The sequence below is a fragment of the Megascapheus bottae genome, chromosome 23, assembly GCF_031878675.1.
Source record: "Megascapheus bottae isolate mThoBot1 chromosome 23, mThoBot2.hap1, whole genome shotgun sequence".
Taxonomy (NCBI): domain Eukaryota; kingdom Metazoa; phylum Chordata; class Mammalia; order Rodentia; family Geomyidae; genus Megascapheus; species Megascapheus bottae.
Window position 1 is genome coordinate 25,825,486 of NC_143531.1, and position 25,487 is coordinate 25,850,972.

The 25,487-nt window shown below is 38.8% G+C and overlaps 1 protein-coding gene across 1 annotated transcript in view; it reads right to left on the reverse strand.

Moving 5' to 3' along the window:
• Positions 1-25,487, reverse strand: part of Smarca5 (SNF2 related chromatin remodeling ATPase 5) — a 31,408-nt gene continuing 5,921 nt past the window's right edge. Inside the window, exons 3-24 of the mRNA XM_090356898.1 lie at positions 22,356-22,522; positions 21,262-21,362; positions 20,731-20,831; positions 19,329-19,508; positions 17,983-18,138; positions 17,764-17,895; positions 15,452-15,520; positions 14,310-14,419; positions 12,972-13,198; positions 10,726-10,847; positions 10,413-10,565; positions 9,068-9,200; positions 7,895-8,043; positions 7,618-7,737; positions 6,677-6,787; positions 6,273-6,386; positions 5,892-6,014; positions 4,635-4,767; positions 3,256-3,374; positions 2,507-2,719; positions 1,953-2,060; positions 1-1,226 (exon numbers count right to left, since the gene is read on the reverse strand). Of these exons, the coding sequence (XP_090213024.1) occupies positions 1,161-1,226; positions 1,953-2,060; positions 2,507-2,719; positions 3,256-3,374; positions 4,635-4,767; positions 5,892-6,014; positions 6,273-6,386; positions 6,677-6,787; positions 7,618-7,737; positions 7,895-8,043; positions 9,068-9,200; positions 10,413-10,565; positions 10,726-10,847; positions 12,972-13,198; positions 14,310-14,419; positions 15,452-15,520; positions 17,764-17,895; positions 17,983-18,138; positions 19,329-19,508; positions 20,731-20,831; positions 21,262-21,362; positions 22,356-22,522 (2,907 nt within the window). The 3' untranslated portion in view covers positions 1-1,160. The remainder of the gene's footprint in view (positions 1,227-1,952; positions 2,061-2,506; positions 2,720-3,255; positions 3,375-4,634; positions 4,768-5,891; positions 6,015-6,272; positions 6,387-6,676; positions 6,788-7,617; positions 7,738-7,894; positions 8,044-9,067; positions 9,201-10,412; positions 10,566-10,725; positions 10,848-12,971; positions 13,199-14,309; positions 14,420-15,451; positions 15,521-17,763; positions 17,896-17,982; positions 18,139-19,328; positions 19,509-20,730; positions 20,832-21,261; positions 21,363-22,355; positions 22,523-25,487) is intronic.

Here is a 25,487-nt window from a genome sequence, read left to right on the forward strand (position 1 = left end):
TTTAAGGATTATAAAAGTTATATTTATTCACGATGCTACATTTATTGCATTCCCTTAGAAAAATGGAGAACTGTTTATGTACCCAATTTGCACATATAAAACTTTATACAAATTATATGTAGCACATAAAGGCCTCTGGTACAGCTAAAATCCTGACACTACAATTTGGGTATTCCTGCTTCAGGGTCTCCAGTTAATCAAGTCTGTTCCATAGGAAATAAAAACTAGAAGTATACTCAGTCCTACTAACACTTAGAAATTATTTTAAAATATAATAAAATAAAATTTGCATTTACTCTAAAAACTCAAAAATACTATAAGCTGGAAAGGGATACATTCTGTTACCAATTTTAACAGTATGACAAATTCACACCTTAGTTTGGCTGATTCTTTCAAAATAAAAAAAAAATCACCTCAGTTCCTACATTATCTTTCTAAGTTGTGGCTGTGTGGAAAGGTCATTTGTCAAAATATTTACCAAATACTTAAAAAAAATATTCCTTTTACAAAATGGTATAATACTAAACTGTCTTTGGCTATACAACTAAAAGGCCATTCGTCCAACAGAAGAGGGCATATTTACTCCGGAACCAACTACAGAAAAGAAAGCAGAACAGAAATATGCACAGAAACTATCATTTGCTTGTCTTTCCCCCTGTTCTACAATAAAGCAAGGAGAATGTAGTTTACATGATCTTATGATGAGACTCAACAACATTACAAAGAAATTACTGACATTTCTGCGAAGGCAAAGGGAGGTAAAGGCATTCCACCACTAAGCAGGAGTGAAGGACAAGCACTATCTGCAATGCCATGACCTGTCTGCTTGTTTTTAAGCCACACAAGCATAGAAATCACAGCTGGATAACAAAAAGCCACAAACTTCACAAATGGAACTATAATAGAAAAATAAATCAAATGAAACATTTATTAATAAATGAAGCCTATTTTATTACTTCAAGTTAATGATAAAAAAATTTTCAGCACAGCTGTTGCATTTAAAAAAGTGAAACTACATACTACATTTCTAGCTCAGTAAACAGATGAACCTGATGTCTTTGAATGACATAACAATTCAGCATTGTACAGTACATCTTATGAAGACCCGTAAATTAAAGAACTACTAGTTTAAAGTTAGTGATTATGAAACAAACACGCGTTCATAGCTTCAGCTTCTTTTTCCTTCCTCGACCATCAGGGGCTCCGTCCATCTTTCGTTTCTGTGTCTATAAACAAACACAAATATTAATTACGTCTCATGACAAGTCACAATAGCCATGACATTGTCTAGCCACATGGCTGTACATTACAGTGGCTGCTAAGTACAACACTCCAAGACATAATAAATCTTTCAACAACTAGCTAACCAATGTCCAAATTTCCCAAACTAACTATCCAGCGACAACTTTCCACCCTTAAAATGCTTGCCTCCACACTGCTAAGAGATAACGGGGCAGTGAGTGACACTTTAGAGGTTAGAAAGCTATTTCCTTGTCATAAATATCCTAAGACTATTGCATGTATTCCCAACAAGGAGTGTATATTCTGACATTCATAGGACATACTTTCCCCTGTTAGAAACCCCTAATAAGATTTTCCCTACATAGGGCAACCAAGTTTCAGTTTATAATCTCAGAAGACGTAACTGTAGTATTTGCAAACGATAGTGGCTATTAATATCAATGAAAGCCAAGAGTACAACTACTTTTTTAAAAAAGGCAGGGGGCTGGGAGCATGGCCTAGTCATAGAGTGCTCTCCTAGCATGCACAAAGCCTTGGGTTCAATTCCTTAGCGCCACATACTAAGAAAAAGCTGGAAGTGGCTCTGTGGCTCAAGAAGCATAGTGCTAGCCTTAAGCAAAAAGCGTCCAAGGACAGTGCCCAGGCCCTGAGTTCAAGCCAATACATATATTGTATAATCTTCAAGTCTTCCCCTGCTCATGAGCACTTACTGTAGGCTTTGGTCCACGCTTCTTCTTCTCGGCCTTTTCCTTCTCCTCCAGCTCCATGTTCTCCCTTTCAATCAAGGTGATGAGGGTGTTACACCGCCGCTGGAGCTCCTGTGTGATACAATCCACAGTAAACTTGTACCCGTCAGCATTTCATGATCTGTACCTTTCTTGCAGAACACAATTCAGGAGTTTAAAAAGTTCAAAACCGCTCAATTACTGAAGGAAAGGAGCCATCTCTTTTCCAGACACAAAAGGGATAAACAAAACCAGGCATCAAATCCACATAAGGCAAGTGTTTCTCCACACTGGGCCACTTGAAGGCACTCACAAACTGCTAAAATGTCAAACCCAGCAACACTAAAATGTATGTGGCATTAGCGGTTGGGACTAACGAATAAGCTTTTTAAGATACGTATGTGTTAGATATGCAAGCTGTGGATATGAGTTATTTTTTTTTAATAAGTATGCAATTTCTGATCAGTCACCTCAAAGCTAAAGAGTGACGGGTAAATAAATTCTGAATTCTGCTCTATTACATAAACTAGAGAACTCACCATTGCAGTTCTGGACTTAAGAAACCAATCAAATCTGAACTGAGGGGAGTTTCGAATACACTGTCGCAGTTCATCATAAACGTTCTCCTTGTCAAATCCGAGTTTGTGAAGCATGCAGATGAGAAATCGATCCTCCTCTTCAGTGTAGTTTTTCCCTTTGTTAGTGCCATACGATATTCTCAGCTGATGAAAAGGTGCTTTGTACCGGCCAATCTATGGAAACAAAATTTTGTCAATAACTATACATATCATCAGAATATTCTGCCTGAGAATCTCAATTGTACGTCTTCTTATAAAACTTTTATGGTGGTTAATTATTTTCTGGAGAAATATAGACTCAGAACTTCCTGATGTGACTTAGGAAGGACCTAAGCCTAGTTAGTGTCTTTGACCACACAGGCTCTTTAACATTTGACCATTTATCTCTGAAATAATTTTAAACCCTCATTCCTTTTCTTTTTTAAGTTACTTTAGAGCCACACATTTGTGGCTCACATTGTAAGATATGAAAATCATGGTTCTAACTAAGCCCAGGGAGACAAACCTGAGAAACTCCCATTTCTAACCAGTAAAAAAGACAGAAGTGGATGTGTAGCTCAAGTGGCAGAGCGCCAGTCTTGATGGAAAAAGCTAAAGAACAACACCAGCCTGAGTTAAAGTCCTGGTATCAGCATTCTTCCCACCCCCCAAATTACTGCAATTCATATTCACAGAGCAGTAACTACCATATTTATGCACATAGTAAGTACCTTTGTATCAAGTGCTTTTTTGATACTTATTCTTCTTTGGATTCTTGCCTCTCCCCTCTCTATCTGGGCCATAATCTTCTCTATGTCCTGGAGCTCATTGCATCTTTCCCAGAACACAGCTACCAAGGAACCAGTGGACAGATGGAGGGTACAAAGGAGAAAATTAAAACACTTGCAATATAGACACATGTATATATAATTTATTTGCTAAGGACTAAGAAACGCTTTCACTTATTCTACATTTAATAGTAGAAAAGAAGTAACTCATCTATAATTTTTCAGTTCTCTTAAATGTGAGAAAACAATTCTGCGTATTAAAGGTTTTCTTCCACCCCTTAAATATTGCTATTCTAAGAGTATGCATTCTTACCATGGCATAAACTATACATATTTAGTATGAAACAAAAATTGAAGTGCCATTGTTCAGTGACCAATTCTGGGTTTTGTGGATATAGTTAATTGGGCTAAAGAACAACAACAAATCTAGCTAGGTTCACACCTTTAATCTTAGCTACTATGATTCTGATTAAAGCTATTTGGCAACTGTTACCAAAAAATCTAGCAGTAAGCCAGGCGTGGTTGCTCAGGCCTGTAATCCTAGCTACTCAGGAGGCTAAGATCTGAGGATCAAGGTTCAAAGCCAGCCTGGGTACAAAAGGACCTAAGACTTTTTTTTTTTTGGTGGATTATGGGGCTTGAACTTGGCCTGGGTGTTGTCCCTGAGCTCTTCAGCTCAAGGCTACCAACTTACCCATGGAGCCATAGCCCTACTTCCTCTTCTCTAGTGATTAATTGGAGATAAGAGTCTCAAGGGGCTTGACTCAAGGGTAGGGTGGTAGTCTTGAGCTGAAGAGCTCAAGGCAATGCCCAGGCTCAGGGGTAGGGTGGTAACCTTGAGTTAAGAGCTCAGAGACAGCCAAGCCAGAGTTCAAGTCCCATGACCCACAGAAAGAAAAAAAAAAAATCTAGCACTAAAGGTACACTGGAGATACAGCTCAGAGACACTAGCCACGGGCAAAAAGTCAATTGAAAACTGAGCAATGGTAACTTATGCCTATAGTCCTAATTACTCCAGAGGCTTAGATCAAAATATCACAGTTCAAAGGCAGCCCAGGCAGAAAAATTTATAAGCCAAGCAGGAGTTCAAGACCTTAAGTTCAGGCCTGTGCCAGCATGTATACACATACATGAGCACACACACGCACAGGCACACACAAAATGTTTTCAAATAAAACAACCAGGTCATATTTTAATGAACATGCTAGGCTATCACAAAATTAGCTGATCAATTCAAAGTTAATAAAATAAGAAGTTTCTAAAAGTTGATAACCTCCAAAGGCTAACAACATTCTTGTATGTTCAAATAATAAAAGTATTACCTGAGTATTCAATAACTTCTTCTGGAGTTTTCCCTTCTACTTCTCTTGCTATGTTTTCAATATCATCACGACCCCACTTCTCATTGGCTTTGATGAACTGGTTAAAATCTCTCTTATTCCAATTAGTAAATCCCTACAAAGCAAAGAATGAAATGTTTAATCATAGCACATTATACCTGGAAAGAAAGCCATTACACTTTACCTATGCAGTTGAAAATTACAGATAAAAATTTTAACTACTCCTAGGTCCAAGTTATTAAGTTCTTTTCAGAGTGCTTAACTTGTATACATACACACTTTTACCAACACATTAGTGTTTATTGAAAGAAATAATACTGGCCAAAATGTGGCCTACCGGTGCTAGAATGTTTGCCTAGCATCCACAAAGTCCTGGGTTTGATTCCTCAGTACCACATACCCCCCCCACCCCCCCAAAAAAAGCCAGAAGTGGTGCTGTGGCTCAAGTGGTAGAGCACTATCTTTAAGAATGCCCTTGCGCAGTGCCCAGGTCCTGAGTTCAAGCCCTAGGACTGGCAAAAAATAAAATAAAATAAAAGGAATGCTGCATGCAAAGATGTCATAAGGAAGAGTAGCTATAAGCTGAAATGCAAAGATGCCCGTAAAAGAAAACTGAGAGCACAGAGCTTTCAAGGTAAATCAAGAGCTAGACTCTGTAATGAGTCTGGAAGGTTGACAATCGGTACCAGGAAGGTATTTTTAATTGAGAATGGTAACCATACAATGGGAAAGATGGGAACACTGAAAAGAAGGTGTCAAAAGAACACCAAAGACAAATCCAGAATCTTCTCAATCATGTTGACAAGTTACCAAACCAAACACAGAATTCACCCAAGTTTTACCATCTTCAGTGAGTCTGTTTTCCCTCATTAGCTTTCTTCCCTTTTTTTTTGTTGTTGTCAGTTGTGGGGCTTGAACTCAGGGCCTGGGCTCTGTCCCTGAGGTTCATTTTTGCACCAGGATGGTACTCTACCACTGAGCCACAGCTCCACTTTGGGTCTTCTGGTGGTCAACTGGCAGACTTCCTGTCTGAGCTGGTTTTGAACCACCATCCTCAGTTCTCAGCCTCTGGGGTAGTGATTGCAGGTGTGAGCTGCCAGCACCAGCTCTTACAGGGCCTCCTGCATGCTTGGCAAATGCTCTCCTATGGAGCTAATGCACCTTCACAGTACTAACACAACCTAACACAGTAACTGACAAAATAACTGTTAGTAACGTTGTGCTGACTGCAGCCTGTACCTGTGTCAACAGCTTCTCCTTCTCTTCTAACTCTTCATCATTAAGTGGTTCTGCCTCATCGATTTTGAGCTGCTCTTCCTTCTGTGCCTGTGCTGCATTGGGTAGGTCAGGACTTCGCGGTACCTGAGAACGATGCCAGCAATCAGCACATTTAAAGAACATGCAATGGATTAAAGTCCTAACAGACACACATTTCACAAGTTCAATCCAACCATGAAGGAAAACACACCAGTAACATGATAAAAACAGTAGAACAAGTGTTTTAATGAAAAACAATTCCACATGTTCAACATACACAACCAGGATAGCGCCGATACCCTTTTGGGCTCAAAGTACTAATGACCAGTGTCTACACCTTTCACGAAGCAGAATTTCACTTACCTTGTACCCAATAGTTTTTCTGTAGTACAGAATTTCTTTTTCTAACAATTCAAATAAACGTGGAGGGAAGAACTGGAAATCCTGAACATTGGGCTGTTTGGGAGGTCTAGGAGCCTAAGGAAAAATAAGCACAGCATTGTCCATTAAGATAAAAACAAACATACAACAAAAAAATACCCCTACTTATTTCTCTTTGTCATTTCATAAACCATGACAGCCAATTCTTAAGGAACTGAAAGCATGGCACAGTAAACACTGACCCAAAAGAACAAACAAACCGATCACCCCAAATTAACTTAAAATTTTACAGAAGAATGGAAGGGGGCAATCTATACAAAAACCACACAAAGTGTGAGTCTTGATCTTCCCTTGCTGTAACGATGCACTAACAGGCACGGACTCACCTTGGGTGCCTTCGGCTCGCTGACACGGAGCGCTTCCCTGAAGTACGCATCGACAGCATAGTTGGCCTTCCTCTCTCGCTTAGGAGGCTCAATCCACTCTGTGAATGCGATCTAGCAGGTGGGAAACAATTGGAATGGGCAGTGCTTATTATGCATGGAAACACACCACTCAGGCACACGATGTGCATAAATAATGCACTCATGAAATCCTGGACTACAGGTTCTACATTCAAAGGCGCAGACTTCCTTTTGCCCCAGTGAATAATTAATTCTGTTGGACGAGAGTGAAAAGTAAATCCAGGAAAGAAATCTGAAGACATACTTATCAATCAATGTTAACCAGAAAAACTCTAGGAGGAATTATATTTTTCTTCCTTTTTACTCACATGTCACCATTTCTTTCCATATTAGCATGTATTACTAATGATTAGGAAAAATTTGTCTTAACCCCTACCAATTCTATTGATAAGTATCTCAAATTATACTCTTTTGCACATAAGAAGGTAATTTGCAGTGTGCTATAAACTTCATTGCATAAACTTAAAATAAAAAAATCAAGCCACACACTGGTGGTTCATGCCTATAATCCTAGCTGCTGGGGAGAGGTTTCAGATCTGAGGATCAGGGTTTGAAGCCGGCCTTGGCAGTATGTATAATCCATGGGACTCCAATTAACTACTCAGAAAAAGCTGGGAAGTCATGTTGTGGCCTAAGTGGTAAAATGCTAACCTTGAAGAAGTTGAGGAACAGTGACCAGGCCCTGAGTTCAAACCCCAGGACTGATGTGGTGTGCAGATGCACACATACAATCAGTTTACCACACAAAAGTACTAAAGTAATGAAAAAATTAGATATGAACAAACAGAACTGATCGCTCTTAAAGACGAAATTACAAAAGCACTGCAAAACGAATGGAAATTCAAGTTCCCATTCTGACATACCTTTTGTTTTTCTCTGTAGTCTTCTCCTTCGAAGTTATAAACACTTGACTCGGTGTCCATTGTGAAGTTCCTAAGTGAGCTTTCACCCATCTTGGAGAGCTTTTCATTCATTTCCGCCGTCTAAAGGGGAAGCAAAATGACAACTGTGGAGGGGAAGAGCTGGGAGTTTACACTGCACAGCAATGCTTTTTTTACAGCGGGAGGACGGGAGGACCCCACAGGCAGAGTGGGCTGCACCCCAGACTGAGGGCAGCGTGTGTGTGGCGCTGTGGCTCACCTTCTTTGCGCCCCGTTCCAGAATGCCATCGATGTCCTCATCAGTGATTTCGCTCTCCTTCGAGGCAAACACATGAGTGGCACCATGTCGTATCATCTGAAGCATCTCATCTTTCCCAATTTTGTTCAGATTTTGATCAACAAGCCTCCCTGAAAATGACGGTTAACAACATTATCCAAACAAGCTTTATTTTACTGGAAGCATGGAATTTTCAATATGAAATGTAAGTTTACCTCAAATATCATTCCTGTTCACTGTTAGTTCACTTCTGATCATTTTCCTATTTTGTTAATGACAAATTTTCAATTAACTAGGACTTAAACTATTTCTAAAGCATGGGCATATTTTTTTTGTCAGTTGCGAGGCTTGAACGCTGGGCCTGGGCGCTGGTCCTGAGCACTTTAGCTTAAGGCTAGCATTCTATCACAGTACTGTTTTCAGTTTTCTAGTGATTAACTGGAGATAAAGATCTGGACTTCAGTGCCGGGCTGGCTTTGAACCATGATGTTCAGATCTGAGCCTCCTGAGTAGCTAGGATTACAGGTATGAGCCTTTATGTATTTATTTTCAGTCCCACTTGATGTGTATCAGCTCGATAAAATGTTTTGTGAGGTAAACACAGTATCTAAAATATTTAAAAATCAAATTAAGGAAAAAATTTCAACCCATGTGAAGCACTACAAACACTGTGATTCCTTTTCTGATGAGAAGGTGCTATTCCTAGTCTTAAAGTTAGCTTTTTCTTAGAAAAAAGTGAGAGGTAAAAAAGGTACATCAGACTTTATACAAAAACTGCAACAAGTAACAACCTGATAAAAACATTGTTCTAAAAAACGGAAAGCTTCTAAAACTCTGTTATTTTAATCAGAACATGCAGTGCCAGGAGCTGGGGTGGCTCATGCCTGTACGCCCTTGTCTACTCAGGAAGTGGAGATCTGGGGATTCTGGTCTGAAGATAGGCTGAGTAGACAGCTCTGAAGACACTTACCTTGAATTAACCAGCAAAGAGCCAGAGGAGATGTGGCTCAAGTGATAGGAACAAGAGCCGTGATTAGCAGTATTCTAGCTCCACTGTACACACACACACTCTCTCTCTTCCCCCCCAAAAATACCAGGAAAAAAAAAAAAGATACAAAAGTTTCTCCAATCAGCTTGATAAAGTTCAAAGCCTACCTTGCTGAATAACTATGGAGTCCAGTCTGAGTTTCATCTCAGCACGTTCCACTATTCTTTCTTCCACTGTGTTATCAGTTATAAAACGGAACACTCTGACGGTCTTTGTTTGTCCAATTCTGTGTGCTCGGTCCTAAGTGATTTACCAAGTTATTTTAAATACAATGAAACAGCCAAATAATAAGAAACTGCACACTGACAAAATTAAAATATTCCTAGTTTTTCAATTATGTCAGAACCTATAATAAAAGATTCTCAAAATAATTCATTTTCTCACGAGGAAAACATGTCTAAATATAAAGCACATCACAATGGAATCTTTCAGAAACCATCACATAAAACATATGCAGATTAATACAAGCAAAATTGTAACTTTTAAATTTGAAGATACATGATTCTATAAAAGCTGTTAGGTTTAAATTCAAAGTATGTTTCTACCTAAATCAAGTCTTACTTTCCATTTATCAGGGGAAAAAGTGACATAAAAATGGGCTCCACAAGCTACAACAATCCTAGTCATTTGTTTACATGTGTGAAAATACAACGAAGAAACCTTCTGAAGCAGTTTAAGGGGAAAATAGGATACAGAAGTGATGGGGTGAGGCTGGGGCACAACGTGACATGTGCAAATGTCACAGTGACCTCCTTGTACAAACAATGTATAATAACAGCATTTAAATCAAATGTTATAAATAAACTAATTTACAAGTAACTAAGTTACTCTGGATGCCATTTGTATTTTGCCTTGTCAATTTCACTAGCCACCCTTACAAAGAGTCAAGTTTTCATAAAATTGCTTTTTATGGACACTACCATCTAAAGAATCTGTACCTTTTCACATTCATTGATGGGTCATAAACCTCTCAATTTAAGAATTACCTTCCTGATCTAATCAGATGTCCCCCAAAAGGCTGTGAATTTTAAGCACCCCAAATGGCAGAGATCAAATCATTTCCCTTTTCTTCTAGGACAGAACTATACGCTCATTTTGCAGTTCCCTTGCAACTGCTTAGGCTTCTACATTTCTGTTCTGACCCATCAACGTGAGAGTGCTCTGAGATCTACTCCACTAAAAACTTCTGAGTAAGCCTCAGTCAGGATATATACAACAGGGAAGGTTCTGGATCTTGAGAACAATAAGATGGACATACCTGATTCAGATAAAAAACGGTATTCAACATACCCTCACTGCACCATTAGGTCAGGAAATATACATTTCATAGAAGTTAGAAGTGCAATGCTGTAAACTTAGTCAGAAGTAGAAGCGTAACCCTGTAAAATCATTTTGCCTAAAAATAACAAAATAATGTCTACTGAGCATAGATTAAATGTACTTAATTCTTACCATAGCCTGAAGATCCACTTGGGGATTCCAATCTGAGTCATATAAAATGACTACATCAGCAGTAGCGAGGTTGATGCCCAGGCCACCAGCACGCGTGCTTAACATGAAAACAAACTTGGTGCTGTTTGGCTCATTGTACGCAATGATGGAGTCCTGTGGACAGGAAACAAGACCAGTGTGGATGTGAGCTCTCTGTCTCATGCTGCCCAGGATGGGCTCAAACTCTTGCCTAAGCCTCCTAAATACCTGGGCGTGGGGGTGGGGGACAACACACCAGGCTCAACGTAGAGAATTTTACTAGAATTTTACTCACCTGTCTTTCATCATGGGGTGTCTGTCCATCCAACCGACAGTACTCGTAATTTCTCCACATGCAGTAATCTTCCAAAATGTCCAAAACTCTTGTCATCTGACTGAAGATTAGTACTCGTGAGCCTATTGGGATGAAAGCATATCATGAGACGCTTCCAAAGTAGAAAAATTCTAACTAACTCTTACCTTTAATTCTAGGATAGTTTGCCAAGAAAAAAAAAAAATGGCATCGTTAATGTTACCACCAAAATCAATCATTATCCATTACTTTTCCATCATGGCACAAATTGAAAAGGAATAGTCACATTCTTCTCCCATCTCTGCTACAGGAGCCTGAGAGAACCATTAGCTGGTTACCTCACCTGTCTTCTATCACCTGAGAAAACCTCTTTCATGCACATCGCCCTCTACATTCTCCAAAGCACATTCTGGTTCTGAAGACACAATCCAACCTATGGGCCACAAACGCATTTTACTTCTGGGTCAGTTGTGGGACTTAAACTCTGGGCCTGGGCGCTGTCCCTGAGCTCTTCAGCTCAAGGATACCGCCTTACCCCTTGAGCCACAGCGCCACTTCCAGCTTTATGGTGCTTAATTGGAGATAAGAGCCCTTTCTGTGCCAGGCTGGCCTTGAACCTCAATCCTCAGATTTCATCCTCCAGAAGTAGCTAGGATTATAGGTGTGAGCCACTACACCCAGCTTGCCTATTGTTTTTAAAGCCAGCCACATAATGCCTTCAAAACGTTTGAAGGTGAGAGGGTCATTGTGAAAAACAGCTGCTTGTGACATGATCTCTCAAAGGATGTGGCTGTCTCAGGTCACACATTCACACATGTGAATGCATGAGGAAGATCAAGTCTCCACCGCCCGGTGGTTCAATATAGTTTTCAATAACATCTAGGCATTTCTATCAAGTTTCTGCCACTCTTCCCCATCAATTAAATTTCTTTAATAATCAATCGTGCAAAGAAAAGCATTAGAAAATATACTTTTCATAAAAAGTTATAAAAATAGAATGATTGTGGCTCAAGTGATAAGAGCACCTGTCTAGCAAGCATGAAGCCCAAAGGCCCAGTGGTAGAGTGCTTGCCTAGCATGCACGAAGACCCGGGTTCAATTCCTTGATACCACATACATAGAAAAAAAGCCAGAAGTGGTGCTGAGGCTCAAGTGGTAGAGCCCAAGCCTTGAGAAAATCCAGGGACAGTGCTCAGGCCCTGAGCTCAAGCCTAGGACTGGCAAAAAAAAACCAAAAAACAAAAAAAAACACACCTCACCGACAATCTATATTTTTGATAGTCATTATAAAAGGAAACCACCTTGGACAATTATCTTTCCCACTCAAATTAATACATAGAAACACAAATGGAAATATGAAAACCAACTCTATTCTTAATATGGAATCAGCAAAATTTTGTAGAAGAGCCATGTAATAATTTCTAAATTACTGCATTGTTTAGGGTACATTTCAAATGTTCTAGAAGAAAAAGTGTAACATATACAAATTTTCAATGTTTGTTACTGCTGAAGCTGTCTTCACACCAAGTTCTACAGTTAAGTAATCTAAATATAGCTATGTACATTTTCACACAAAAAAAATTAAGCATAGTTAGAACTGTTCTAAGCTCATGTAAGTAACATTCAGTTAAAAATTTAAATAAATGGAAATCACCACCATGAACAAAAACCCCACCACTATCTAACAAAGCATCTGTGAACTGTATAAAGATATGCGTTCTTGGTATTAAACAATCGAACAAACACACATGAACTTTTTTCTAGGAAATCTGATATAAAATAAGAACTTGCCCCTAAATCCACAACTGTGGTTGCTGGTGCTATTAGCATTTATCACCTTCGAGAAGAATCAAGGCCTAAAATTCAAACAGAGGATCTTAGCCACAATGTATGTAATATGGCTTTGTGGTGTTGCTTTTGTTTTATTTTTTCTGCCAGTACTGGAGTTTGAACTCTGGGCCTTCCACCTGCTCAGCTTGTACTCTCTCCATCACTTTTGTCATTCCTCCAGCTCCACGATCACTGGTGACTCTGGAGACTGGAGTCTAAAGAACTTTCTGCCTGGATAGATTTCAGAGCTCAATCTTCCAACCACATCCTCCGGTGTAGCTGGGATCTACACAGGTTTTTAATATTTGACACTTCGATATTAGAAAGTGAAAGTTTCAAGCAGTCATTTCACAGGATTTCACAGTTCCTTCTCAATTTGCTACCAAGATGACAGATACCTTGCTCTTTTAACTTGGGAAGCAACTTGTCCAGTACCACCATCTTGCCGCTGTTGGTAACCAGATGCATGTCCGTTGTGTAAGGGGGGCCAGGTTCAGCTCCGTCAAAGAGGTATGGGTGATTACAACATTTCCTCAGCTGCATCAGGATATTCAGTAACCTCATTTTGTCCATCTTCCCTGCTGAGTTTAGGATGTCTATATCCTTCATTAATATCCTAGTATACCTATCGACAAGAAGCTTATTTTGAGAGAGGGCTCAAACGTTTCCTGACCAATCTCTGACACTTTACATACTTACCCTTGTCCCCACCTCAGCCCACAAATACCTACAATACAAAATTTATTAAATGCTGTAACAGATGGGATTGGCTTCACATGACCCAAGAGGAAGACAGTTTTCCATGACAATGGCATGATAGAAAAAAAGTTACCTACGGGTAACTTTTCTCACAACTTATGCCAGGTAAGTAATTATGACTGTGTCATACACCAGGTAGTCTGTGAGGCTCTTCTCTGCAACTGACCACCATAAAACCAGTTGAAGCTCAATTAGTAAGAGCACTAGCCTTGAATGAAAAAGAGGGCCTCTAAATTTAAGCTCTATTTACATAGCAAAGATATGGAACCAACCCAGATGCCCCTCAGTTGATAATGGATCAACAAGATGTGGTATTTATACACAATGGAATTCTATGCTGCTGTCAGAAAGAATGACATCGCCCCATTTGTAAGGATATGGAAAGACTTCGAAAAAATTATATTAAGTGAAGTAAGCCAGACTCAAAGGAACATAGGCTCAATGATTTCCCTTAATTGTCCTAATCAGAAGAAACCTTGGGCTCTCCTAGCAGAGATTTATAATAGAGCAAAACCTAGATACATAAAGCCATATACTATGATGCTAAATGAAAGGACCTCCAAGATATGTTTGTGAAGTAATGCACTTTCTATCTGGTGAATATAATGTAACCCTTCTATTAACTGCAATAAAAAATATAGGGGAAAAATAAATTTAAGCTCTAGTACTGGCTCCAAAATAACTAAATAAATACAAATAAAAATTCAAATCCCAAATTGGGTTCTTTTACAGATCGTTCATAAATTACATCCTACATTTAATTTTTAGGTACATGAATCCATAGTCACTATGCTTCCATCCATATTCATTCAAGACTTTATAAATATGGTGGGTAAACCCGAAGTCACTCTGATCAATTCAGGTTCAATTCAGTCAACAGGAACTCCATAAACACAGAAACTAAAACATCGTACCAATCAACTGCTGCACGAGTAAAAATGAGAAAATAGTGATGTCACACATCACAAAACACATACCATTCCCTTTGCATTTTGCTGAGACCTACATAGATTTTGACTTCCTTCTTGGGAGGCAAACTCTTCTCCACATCAGCCTTAATTCGACGAAGAAGAAATGGACGCAAAACCTTGAGAAATATAAAAAGTAAAGACATGACGTTACCTGTAATGTTATTATTTCAAAATCTTAAAAATTTTATGTTAAATACATGGAAAAGAAATGTCTCTGCTTAAATATTAAGTGACTTTTAAGACTTCTCCATTACAAATTTCTGATTTACTACTGAACACCCAGAAAGTAATAACACAATTATATTACTCTCATAAAATACTAAAAATGATATACTTCAAGTATGTTTCAGAATTAGACTTTGTCACTTGCACACAGACTGACAATGCTTCAGAAATGGGTAGGTGACAACAACCTTTTCTCCCCATCCTCTAAGACTTATCCAGACCAAAATATCAATAGACCCCGAAGTCCCTGTGGTAGGCCATGAAAAGACCTCACATAAGGTGCTTGGGCAAGGTCCTGATTCATCTTCCCCAGAAGGATATCTCAAGGATGGTAAGATAAATTTCTTTCCTAACCGTTTTGTGTGAACTTCTGTCTATCCTAACAAACATCTACAGAATGGACCCAAGCCAGTAATTCTTTTATTAGTTGTTTCCTATCTGCCACTGGAATTATGAGTAACTCTTCCACTTTCCCATTACATTTTTCCCGACAAGTTAAAATCCATCCCAGTTTCTAGGAGTTAAAACCACTACACATCGCTTCTGTACCCACTTGACAATCCAACAGTTAAGTGGCAAATTGCAACCTGATCTGATGCTGTAATCAACACCTTTTTTCTTGAGGGTTAATTTTTAATTTTTTTTTTGCCAGTCCTGGGCTTGAGCTTAGGGCCTGAGCACTGCCCTCAGACTTTTTCAAGGCTACAGCTCTACCACTTGAGCACTTCTAGCTCTTTTCTATGTATGTGGGACAGAGGAATTGAACCCAGGTCTTCATGCATGCTAGGCAAGCACTCTACCACTAAGCCAAACTCCTGGCCCTGAACACTTTTTTTCTTAACAGGAAAACTACTGACCCATTTAAATCTCTGCATCCTTCCAAAGTAACAGAATATACTTTGACACGGCTCCAAAATACTTACCATATGAAGCCTCTCAACTAGCTTCTGATCTCCAAGGCAGTTGTTGGTATCAAACCAGGAATCAAAGTCCTACATTAACAAAAAAAAATCTTAAGGTCAGAGATAGTAATCATTACCTCATAAGTATTTACTGGTACCAATGGCTCTCACCTGTAACCTCAGCTATTCAAGAGGCTGAGACCTGAGGATTGTGGTTGTCAGGAACAATACCAACTCCTGACCTCCTACCCTCCCCCCAAAATAAATAAAGGTGATAGATATGAATTCATCATGAAGGGTCTAAAAACAAGTTTAATAGGAATAATTAGAATCCTCAATACAATGTTTCTTGAACATTGTCCATTCATTAGTATTTAGGTAGAATTTCAAACAAGACAATTTTTTCTTTATTCTTACTTCAATCTGACCTAACGTCTTTGTGTATGTACTGGTATTAGGCCTTGAATTCAGAACCTGGCACTTCAGCTCAAGGATGTCATTCTACCACTTGAGCCACAGGGCTACCTTCAGTTTTTAGGTGGTTAACTAGAAATTACAGTCTCACCAACTCTCTTGTCCAGTAGCTCCAATCATAATCCTCAGATCTCAGCATTCGGAGTAGGTAGGACTTACGTACATACCTTAAGTATCTTTTTATAACACAAATTTCTCTATTCTTTTTTTTTTAACCAGTCCTGGGCTTGAGCTAAGGGCCTGAGCTCCTTGGACTTTCTCAAGGCTAGAGCTCTACCACCTGAGCCTCAGCACCATTTTTGGCTTTTTTCTATGTATGTGGTACTGAGGAATCGAACCCGGGTTTTCATGCATGCTAAGCAAGCACTCTACCACTAGGCCAAACTCCCGGCCCGGCCCCTCTACATTTGTTTTTTAAAGAAGATCCGAGCAGCCGGGCACCAAAAAAAAAAAAAAAAAAAAGATCCTTAATAAACCAAAGTGACTATCTTTCTAGAACTTACTTCTATGCATGTACTAACACAGAATTGTCAGTTTTTTTTTATATACACTCCAGGTGAGGAAATCCAAGTTTCACAGTGAACTCTTACCCAACAAAATCCAATCACTCATACCACAGACTCTTGGTATATAAAGTACACGTTGCTAGGTGTGACTAATAATTAAGTACTGCTACTAAATCTTACCAGGCAAGTAATCTATCAAGTAAAGGCTATACTGTCTGGTGTTTAGATGTGAAAGAGTTAGTTCAAAACACAAGCTTTAGGGGCCAGGAGTTTGGCCTAGTGGTAGAGTGCTTGCCTAGCATGCATGAAGACCTGGGCTCGATTCCTCGGTACCACATAGAAAAAATCCGGAAGTGGTGCTGTGGCTCAAGTGGTAGAGCTCTAGTGTTGAGAAAGTCCAAGGACAGTGCTCAAGCCCAGGGCTGGCCAAAAAAAAAAAACAAAAACAAAAAAAACCCAAAAACCACACAAGCTTTGAAATTAGCAATTCACTTGAAAATTGCTAGAAAACTAAGTAGTCTACCTGAAACCCTTACTTACAGAGTTTAGACACAAGACCAGTGAAACCACTGTGCCAATGGAGAAAATGATGAGGTAAATGAGGCTGAAAAGTAAATCCGCAGATTACATCATCAAATTCATCATGAAAAATGAATGAAATATAAGGCAAACTAAGTTCTACCATAAAAACAAATGGAAACTGAGTGCCAGTAGGCTCATGACTGTAATGTTAGCTCAGGAGGTTGAGATCTAAGGATTATGGTTCAAAGCCAGCCCGGGCACAAAAGTCTGTGAGACTCTTATCTCCAGCTAACCACTAGAAAACGATGAGGTGCTGTGGCTCTAAGTGGTAGAGTGCGAGCCTTGAGCTTACGAGCTCAGGGATAGCATCCAGACTCTTAAGTTCAAACCCTAGATCCAACTATAACAACCACCACAAAAAAAAATTAAATTTAAATAAAAAAATAAGATAAAATTAAAAAACCGCAAATGGAATCAGGTCAGATGGGTGCACACCTGTGGTTCAGGTACACAGGAAACCGGTCAGGAGGATCAGGGTTACAGGCCAGTGAGGGAAAAAGATAGCAAATAAGCACCTAAGTAAACAGCTATATAGGAGGCTGAGGTAATAGGAGTCCAGTGCAGGCCAGTCCTGACCCAAAACACAAGATCATGTAAAACAACAATAACTACAAAAAACACTACAGCAAGAAGGCCTGGAAACAAAGTTCAAATGACAGAAGACTAGTCTAGCAAACTCAACGTTGAGAGTTATAACCCCAATTTTTTTTTCACTGAAGAAAAAGCAAGAGAAATCACTCAACAAAAGAGAAAGCCATTAGGAATACTTACATCAGCTGAATTAAACACATCTGGTAACAAAAAATTCAGAAGCGACCACAGCTCATGTAAGTTGTTCTGAAGAGGTGTTCCAGTGAGTAACAGCCGATTTGTGGTCTTGAATTCCCGCACTATTTCTGACAGCTGAAAGAGTCAAATTATGAGAACATTTTGAATATGGGTCAGTCTCTGATACAAAGGCACACTTCGCACAGGGAAGTAACACATTACCTTAGATTTTTCATTTTTGATCCTGTGAGCTTCATCTATAACCAAGTATCGCCAGTTAAATTTTTTGAACACAGACTTCTCCTTAATAAGCATCTCATACGATGTCACACACACATCCCATTCTCCTGGTAATAAAACGTCCCTAACAAAAGCAGCCTGCATAGCAAGAGAAAGAAGATTCACCACTCAGGAATAAGACATTGTAAGTAATTAAAGTCATAAAGGGAGTGAAAATAATTTTAGCTATATTACATACGATTCAGAACTAGCTCTGCTACCATGAAAATAACTTTATTAACAGTTAGAAAGAGAAAGAGAACAAGTGAGTGAGACAGAGACAGCAAGAGTGAGAGTGAGAGAAACGTTAACCAGAACAAAACTCTGTAGCACCCAGATGCTGGTGGCTGACATATGTAATCTTAGAATGATTAGGCAATTGAACTTCACATTAAAAAGCAATTTGATAGAATCCTCTAAGTATCTATAAAAGGAAAAAAGAATCTAGAGCAAATCATGTTGAGTGAGACAAGTCAAGACCAAAGGAACAAAAGGGGCCAAGGTATCCTTAATATGTGGCTATTAGATCCAAACAATACAAGAGCAAGGACTCAATATTTGCGTACCCAATGCTATAGACATGGTATTGGAAATATAAACGTAATTACATGGACATAAAAACCTATGACTCTATAGACATGTTTTATTTCATAAATTAATGTGTATGATATATAAGCCCTTAGCCTAATTTTGATTATGTTCTAAAAACTAAGTGCCAGTGATTGTATATAGATTCCCTTCTTGAACACTTGTTTGTTAAACATGTCATTTGATGTAAAAATCAGTGTTAATAAATTCTTTAATAAAAAAAGGAAAAAAAATTATAGACACATCAGATAGCTAAATGAAGGGAAAACAAGTCATTTATAATACCTTGTGAATAATTCCAAGTCTGCACTCTATATTAAATGTTTACTTCTATGTCTTTTTTTTAAACAATTATCAAGTAATCAACGCTTTAACTTATTTTGGTTGGTATCCTAACAGCTCATCAAATTAACCTCAAAATCTGGCTCCTGACAGTTCTAGGTATTTCACACACTGAAAGCACTTTAAAAAAACAAGATTATACTTCTAATACAAACCTTTCCAAAGAAAAGGATATTCCTACAGATTTGTATTAGCTGTTATTTACAAATAGTCACTCTCCCCCCAAAAAACACTTATAAGTTCCCAAAGCTTACATTTATAAATGTTGAAAATTGTTTCCCTTTTTTCTATTCTCCCATCCCAAGTCCCAACTCAAATTCCTTTAATATCCAAAGTACAATGAAATACTACAAACTTACTCTTTGTTCTTTATCTCCTATCAAACACACAGATCTAAGCGTCGGTACCCATCTCTTGAATTCACTCATCCAGTTGTGTAATGTAGACTTAGGAACCAAAACCATATGAGGACCAGGAATGTTTCTATAGTGTTTCATGTATCCAAGAAGAGAAATTGTTTGAAGAGTCTTTCCCAGACCCTAAAAAAATTCAACACATACATGAAGCAAAGAAAGACACAAAAACTATTTTGTATTAATGCCTCCATAAACACTAAGTAGACATTTAAAAGAAATGTTGTGTTTACATAGCAGCTAACATATGTCATGAAGCTGACAGACAGGAAAAATGTCAGATGCTTTGTCACCCAATCCTCACACGTCTGTGACTATCACAAAAGGTCAAGAAAAGCAAGCCGATCCCAAAGAGCCCAGCAGACCCAGAATTACAATGCATACTTCATCCAAACTACCAAGTGCCTTACCACTGGAGACATAAGGAACCCTTTTCCACCTTAATTAATTAACTAGGAAGTAGCAGACAAAGAGATTATGTTTTATGAAGCAGAAGTGCATGTTACCTGGAAAATATTAACATTTATAGGTGATACACAGTATGGCCCACCTTTTTTTAAAATTTTTATTTTTATTGTAATTAATAAAAGGGTTACATGATATTTGCCAGATAGAAGGTGCATTAATTCACATACATTGATACCCTTATGGCCCACTTTTTATATACAGACACAAAAGAGAGATGCTCAAGTTTTGTGCTACAATACTGGGCACCACCACATATTGGTGACTCAGGTCTGTAATCCTGGACACTCAGAAGGCTGAGCTCTGAGGACTGCTATTCAAAACCAGCCTGGCAGCCTAATCCAAAACACTGAAAATGTGTTCTTTTAAAGTCTTTTCTCTGACTGAAGGGTTAAGACTGATCAACAGGCACTGCACATGCCAGGTCTATAATTGTAGCTACGTAGGAGGCTGAGATCAGAAGGTAACAGCTTGAAGCCAGACTGGGCAGGAAAGTCTAAGAGACTCTCACATTCAATTAACCATGAAAAAAGTCAAAAGGGAGCTGTGGCTACTAAACTTGAGTATAAAAGCTATGATAAGATCTAACCCTGAGTTCAAGTCCCAGGACCAACACACATAAAAAAAGATGTACTGTACACATGAAATGAATTGAAACCCCTTCATATAACTATGTAAACATGTAAAGAAAAGAACCTTACTCTCATAAACAATTCTTCACAAGTGAAGCTCTCACTAGGAAAGTAGAGCAATCTGTCCATAGTAGTTTGAAGGAAAATTAGTTAGCAGCCCTAGATTGTAATTTACAAAACCGTGAATCTTCTAAAAACTTAATATAAATAGCATCTTTACAAAATATGGCTGTAAACTATTGAACACATACCATTTCATCCGCAAGGATACCATTGATGCCATTCTCATACAAAGAAATGAGCCAATTCAATCCTCGGACCTGATAATCTCTTAGTTTACCCCATTTGACATCTAAGAACAAAAGAAAACACATAATGCAGATTTTTAAAACATGAACTATCACATCTTCCATTTTCAGAAATTCTGTACTAAGTGAGCCATGTAATTTCCAGGTTGTCATGAGGAATAGTGATGGGCAGGACAGGAAGGCAGACACAATGGCTTGAGGGGACCAACTGGAGAGATACTAGTCTCCAACTCACTGGCAAAAAGCTGGACCTGGCTGGGTACTGATACATCACGCCTATAATTCTAGCTTCTCAGGAAGATGAGATCTGAGAATCCCGGTTCAGAGAAAGAAAGCCCAAGAGTCTTATCTCCAGGTACCCATCAATCAAGAAGCTTATTCATGAGCAATACAAATGTATGAGATTACTAATTTCCCTTGGTAAGTGACAGCCAAGACAAATATCCAAAGACAGTATTGACATATTTAACATACACGAGGGAGAATCTTCAAATCGGGTGCACACGTTGGTTGCTTTGGAGCTTTCTGTTAATAGTTCTTCATCTTCCTCTTGCTCTGTCCTACGGTGTCGATAGCTAGAAAAACGAAAACAAAATCAACCAATGTGAATCTTGCCTTTTCCGCTGAGCTAAGAGGTACCATCTGAACCTATTTATTTATTTTGTGGGTCATGGGGCTTGAACTTAGCTTGGGTGCTGTCCCTGAGCGATTCAGCTCAAGGCTACCTACCCTTGAGCCAAGCCCCACTTCCTGAAGAGTCTCAGGTCTTCTAGTAATTAATTGGAGATAAGAGTCTCAGGTCCTTTTGTGCCCGGGCTAGCTTTGAACCTTACTCCTCAGATTTCAGCCTCCTGAGTAACTAGGATTACAGGCATGAGCCACTGTGCCTGGCATCCACAGCATTTTAATGGATACCGGAGGACCATTCCCTTGCAGAGAACAGAGCTTTCTTCAGATCTTCTCTGTAAGGTCTCCAGCTTGTCACGCATGGTCTAATCAGAATGTGTCTCCGTATTACTTCTTGTACTCTTCTGACTCTAACTCTATGAAACTGAGAGCAAATATCTACTCAAATTTTTATTCTAATAAACTGGGAGCAAACTTTAATATTTTTATAAAATCTCTCTCATAATATGGTTGTAAAACTAAGAGGTGCAAAACTGCTGTGGTGTAAGATATCATGATACCAGCACACCAGACTAGACTTCAAAGTACCACCTTTAATGTATATTTGTGATTTGGGAGACTAGAACATACATCTGAGTCAGAGCCACGTTCAAGCCTGATTATTCCACCTACTTTTAAGAGATGCAGAATAAGACACTTAACTTCTGCATTTGTAATTTCTCTAAGGAACGGCACAGCATCTGAATCCCATGTTCAATATACTCATTAAGATGCAGAAAGCATCTAATGTTATACAAGACATTATACCTATTTGAAATACCTGTACACTTACAGCTACACTATGCCATTCTAGGCAGGGCAAACTACAATACCTTTTAACTTTTAATGAGAATAACCCAAACTTAATTTGGATGATTTACGAAGTGTACACTGTTACTCACTCGCCAACTGAGAGCAAGTTCTGCTTCTCATCCTTCTTTATTCGTGGACGCCCAGGTTTCATCTTTAAAGGGGAGGTTGGAGTCTTCTGAGCAGCAGGCTGAATGAAATGTGCAAACAACTCTGTCTGCTTTAATAAATACTCAAATCGGTTTGCTCGGTCGGTTTGCTGCAACAACAAAAAAAGTTAATACACATTTCGTCAAAACTTCAGAAACCAAATTCAACTTGCCCCTACGTGATGACCTTAGATTAAAAAAAAACCAAACAAACAAAAAACAAGCAATTAAAATCTGCAACATAACCGAGGCTCAAAAGCACACTGCCAAATGATAGGCACCAAATTCTAATGTATGCTATAGGACTTTACTAATTGCATATGAAATGCTAACTGACACAGCCTGGGAACAGGAATGACAGCAAAGGGGCAGAAGCAAACTTTGAGATAACAAAAACTGTAATATTATGGCGTATAAATGACTGTGTTTACTGGCCAAAATTCAGTAAATTACAAACCAAAAACTTTATGTAAATTACCCTTTATCAGTACCAATGAGATAGCTTTAAGACATTGAGCTGTGGGCATGGCTGGGTCATGACTAATCCTAGCCAAGATATGAGGGCTCAAAAGCCAGCTCGGGCAAGGTCTGAGACTCCTATTTCCAAATAAGTGTCCCAAAAAAACCCCAGAAGTTGAGCAGTAGCTCAAGTGGTAGAGTGCTGGAGCATTGAGCAAAAAAGCTCAGGGACTGCACCCAGGACCTGAATTCAAGCTCCAGGACCCCCGTAACAAAAAAAGGATAATGAAGTACCACATGAGTGGTAGTAAAGTCTAGCTGCTCAGGAGGAGTAAAGATTTGAGGATCAAAAGATCAAAGTTTGAAGCCAGACCTCTGAGATTCTTATCTCCAATTAACCAATTAGCTGGAAATAGAAGCATTTGTTTTCCAAGAGTTAGTTCAAAACCCAGTATCACTAAGAAGTATGAAGTACTGGCATAGACATCTTAGGTATATATTAAAGGGAACTTCTATCCATCGAGTGAACAAGTAGTAGCTGTATTCACTAGTTAACAGCTAGGAGATATGTGATGTGAAGATTATGAAGTCAGCTTTGGATATTTCAAGTGTGAGGTACCCAGAGATTAAAATATAAATATTCAACAAGCCAATAAAAATATTGAGAGAAGGCATCTAGGCTAGAGACGAAGGATTTGAAAGCTTCATCAAGTGAAAGCTTGAACAACTCAAACTGTCCAGAAGAAATGTTCGGAATTGGGGCCGGGAGTTTGGCCTAGTGGTTAAAGTGCTTGCCTAGCATGCATGAAGACCCGGGTTCGATTCCTCGGTACCACATACATAGAAAAAAGCCGGAAGTGGTGCTGAGGCTCAAGTGGTAGAGCTTTAGCCTTGAGAAAGTCCAAGGACAGTGCTCAGGCCCTGAGCTCAAGCCCAGGACTGGCAAAAAAAAAAAAAAGAAATGTTCGGAATTTAACAAGGAAGGATGAAGTAAAAAGGATATCATCAAAGAGGGAGAAAAGGCCTCTTAAGGAAAGTAAAGACTTCTGAGGAGTGGTAAATAAATCCAACACAAGTAAGCTCAAGAATGAACTTAAACTTGTGCCTCAGATTAGATTTGCTAGAAGAGCATGTCGGAATCTAAATTACAGAGTGGGAGTGGGGAGCCCTTTTCTACCAAAGGCCATTTGGATATTCATGACATCACTGAGGTCATAAAAAAGCACCAATCAGGCGTATGAGCCAAGGGCAGCTGACAAGAGAATACATTTCCCTGTTTTGTCATGTACCAAATGATTCCAAGAGACTTAGAACCTCAGCCACCACTTGCAGTAGAGAATGAACTAGATTTACTTTCAAACTATAATCACTTTGAAGTAATGTTCATACTAAAAAAACAGAGCTGCAAATGATTTTCTTTTAAGTTTGACTGTAAGAAAGGGTATTTAAAGAAGCCTGTAAAAGTATTTAAAAAGGTATGTAAAAGAAATCCTGTATATAAGGAAACAAAAGCCATATAACGAGTGACTGTTGTCCTTAATGTACTATGTTATCTCTCATCTCTTTTGCCATCCTTTGGTTATCTCATATTGTTATAATATTTCACTTTGTTATCTGATATATTTTATATGTGCTTAATTGGTTATTTGAAATTGGATAGGGAAGAGGGGAAATCATGATAAGTGGGGGGAAGGGGGGAAGGGAAATGGGGACCATGTCATGAGAAAGGGTATCAAGGTCTATGAAGTAATGCACCGTCCATCTGGTGAATATAATGTAACCCTTCTATTAATCACAATAAAAAATTATAAAAAAAAGAAATCCTGTATACAATCATTTGTACTTTAAATTGTATTGCATATGTATTACATATATCATCTTTGTATGTACACTTACATGTGTACATAAAACATACATCTATATCACAATTCTAAAATTTTGAAGCTGTTTATTGATTTTGAAGTGAAGGAAAGGTAAAAGCACATCCCAAAATATGGGTGTAAAGAGCTACCCTGTCGGTGAGTGTTAGAAGTGTTGAAAACAGGAAGATTATATACCCGCTGTTCTTACTTTTAGCAATATATTATGTAACATTATTAATGAACACATTGTAATCCCCTTCCCCCCATGCTGTGGCCCTTACCACTTGAGCCACAGCTCCACTCCTGGCTTTTTCAGGGTTAACCAGAGACAAAAAGTCTCACAGACTAGTGCAGGCTGGTAAACCACAATACCCAGATCTCAGCCTCCTAAGTAGCTAGGACTATAGGTGAGAGCCACCAGTACCTAGCACACTTTAACTCTTTTTTAAAAAGAGTTTAATCCATATAAGGTACTCCCAACAGAGTCTGTTACATAGGAAATATTCAATGTCACATTACTGTTATAAGGAATGGGGTATAATTTGGGTGTGTAAGGAGTAAAGATCTATTCACAGGATGGGACCATAGCTCACAAATCACCTGCCTACCATGTAGGAGTGTGGTTCTCCAGCACCTCAACAAGACAAAGGAAAGAATGCTGTGGACAAGGCGCACACCACTTACTCCTTAAAGCCAGCACTATGTAATACTACTCAATTCTTTAGCTCACTTGGTTTGTTTGTTTTTTGGAGTG